General features: G+C 35.9%; 1 protein-coding gene across 1 annotated transcript; it reads right to left on the reverse strand.

Moving 5' to 3' along the window:
- Window positions 1-235: 235 nt before the first annotated feature.
- LOC122925748 (olfactory receptor 1052-like) lies at window positions 236-1,174 on the reverse strand. The gene has a single exon (XM_044277098.1). It carries the CDS (start codon window positions 1,172-1,174, stop codon window positions 236-238), a length of 939 nt encoding a protein of 312 aa, XP_044133033.1.
- Between the last annotated feature and the right edge of the window lie 654 nt (window positions 1,175-1,828).

Here is a 1,828-nt window from a genome sequence, read left to right on the forward strand (position 1 = left end):
GATAGGTTATCCTTATTTTACTTTTAGGACTGATATGCTATTTCTGGGAAAGTCAAATATGGATACAAATGTAGCAAGTCAAAGCTGACCTCATGTAATAGAGGTTAGGCTGGGTTACACCAGCATTGCTGTTTCCATAGTTCCGCTTTTGTGTTTTTTTTTTTACAAAATCTGTGACGGGGTCCATGGATGGGGCCTCCAATGCATATGTGAATATAGCTTTATTATCATACTGCTAAATCTGTACACAGCGAATCCTATTGACATTAAATTTTACCAGAGCTTGTTTTACATCTTGATTTCTTAAACTATAGATCATGGGATTTAACATCGGTATTATCACTGTATAGAACACTGACACCATCCAGTCCTGATCCACGGCATAGGCAGAATTTGGTCGCAAGTACATGAAGAAAACTGGGAAGTAGAATAAGGCTACACATGAAAAGTGAGAGACACAAGTGGAGAGTAACTTACTCCTACCTCTAGAAGATCTAATTCTACATATGGCAAATATAATGTAGGTGTATGATATCATTATACATAAAAAGGAGCCCACTTCAATAGAACCAGCAAAAACATATAAGAAAACTTGGTTAAGAAATGTATCTTTACATGATAGTTTTAAAATGGGATTAATATCACAGTAGAAATGGTTGAGCTGATTTGATTGACAGAACGGGAGACTAAATGCAGCACATGTATGAATTAATGAATTAATACATCCTGCAGTGGATACTGAGCAAATAAATTTTATACATGTCACTTTATTCATAATGACCGCATAATACAACGGTTTACATATAGCTACATATCGATCATAGGCCATCACTGCAAGTAACATCCCTTCTGTGCTCACCAGGTCAATGAAGAAGAACATTTGCATTGCACAACCAGTGATGGAAATTGCTTTATTTCCAGAGAAGATGTTGACAATAATGTTGGGTGCTATAGTTGATGAATACAAGATGTCAACAATGGATAAATTCATAAGGAAGAAATACATTGGTGTCTGCAAGCCTGGAGTCAATCTAATTAACAAAACCATCATAAGATTCTCCAGAATAGTTACCAGGTAGACTATAGAGCAGATGAGGAAGAGAGGCAGACGATGGTTTGGGTTGGAAGAAAGACTAGAGAGAATAAATTTTGTCACAAGTGTTTCATTCTTCATTGTATTGTATCAAATCAATATATAGCAGTAATAGTAAATTGAATTGAAATAGGCATTCATTTAATATACACAGAAGAGTAGCACACAACCTTCAATGCAGATGAAAGCATTGTATATTGGCTTCATTTATGTTATGAAGCATTTGTTTAGATCCTCTAGAGACGCACAGTTTGAGAACAGCATTGTGCCATAGGAATTTCATTTTTCTAATTATCCTATAATGTATAATTAATGATAATATGATTATCCAGGTCACCTTTGTTTGCTTGTTGAGTTGTAGGTTTAATAGCGCAATAAATGCGGGTTCATCAAAGTTTTTTATTGCTTTTTTTGTAAGTGGAACATCAATTTTGTTAGGCTGATACCAATTTTTTTGTTTTAACCTGTGAGAACTGTGGAGAATTTGCACATCGTGTAAGAACTGCCAGTCCATGCTTGCTGAGCACTGTTACTGATGTGCCTGAACTTAATCTTTCAGTAAAGAAGCCATTTGCTGTTAACTTGGCCTTATCACTTTCTGCTACACTGAACCAACACCTTTAGCTTCCAAAAGAACTCTGACTTGCAATGCACAATTCTTCACCTTGACCCTGCTTTCACACCTGAGCGTTTTTGTCGCGCGTTTTTATGCACGTTTTTTGTAATAGTAAACGC

The sequence above is a fragment of the Bufo gargarizans genome, chromosome 2 (genome assembly GCF_014858855.1).
Source record: "Bufo gargarizans isolate SCDJY-AF-19 chromosome 2, ASM1485885v1, whole genome shotgun sequence".
In the NCBI taxonomy this organism is placed as follows: Eukaryota; Metazoa; Chordata; class Amphibia; order Anura; family Bufonidae; genus Bufo; species Bufo gargarizans.

Coding starts and splice junctions, on each gene's coding strand:
- LOC122925748 (XM_044277098.1), bottom strand. CDS start 1,174: ATGAAGAATGAAACACTTGTGACAAAATTTATTCTCTCTAGTCTTTCT.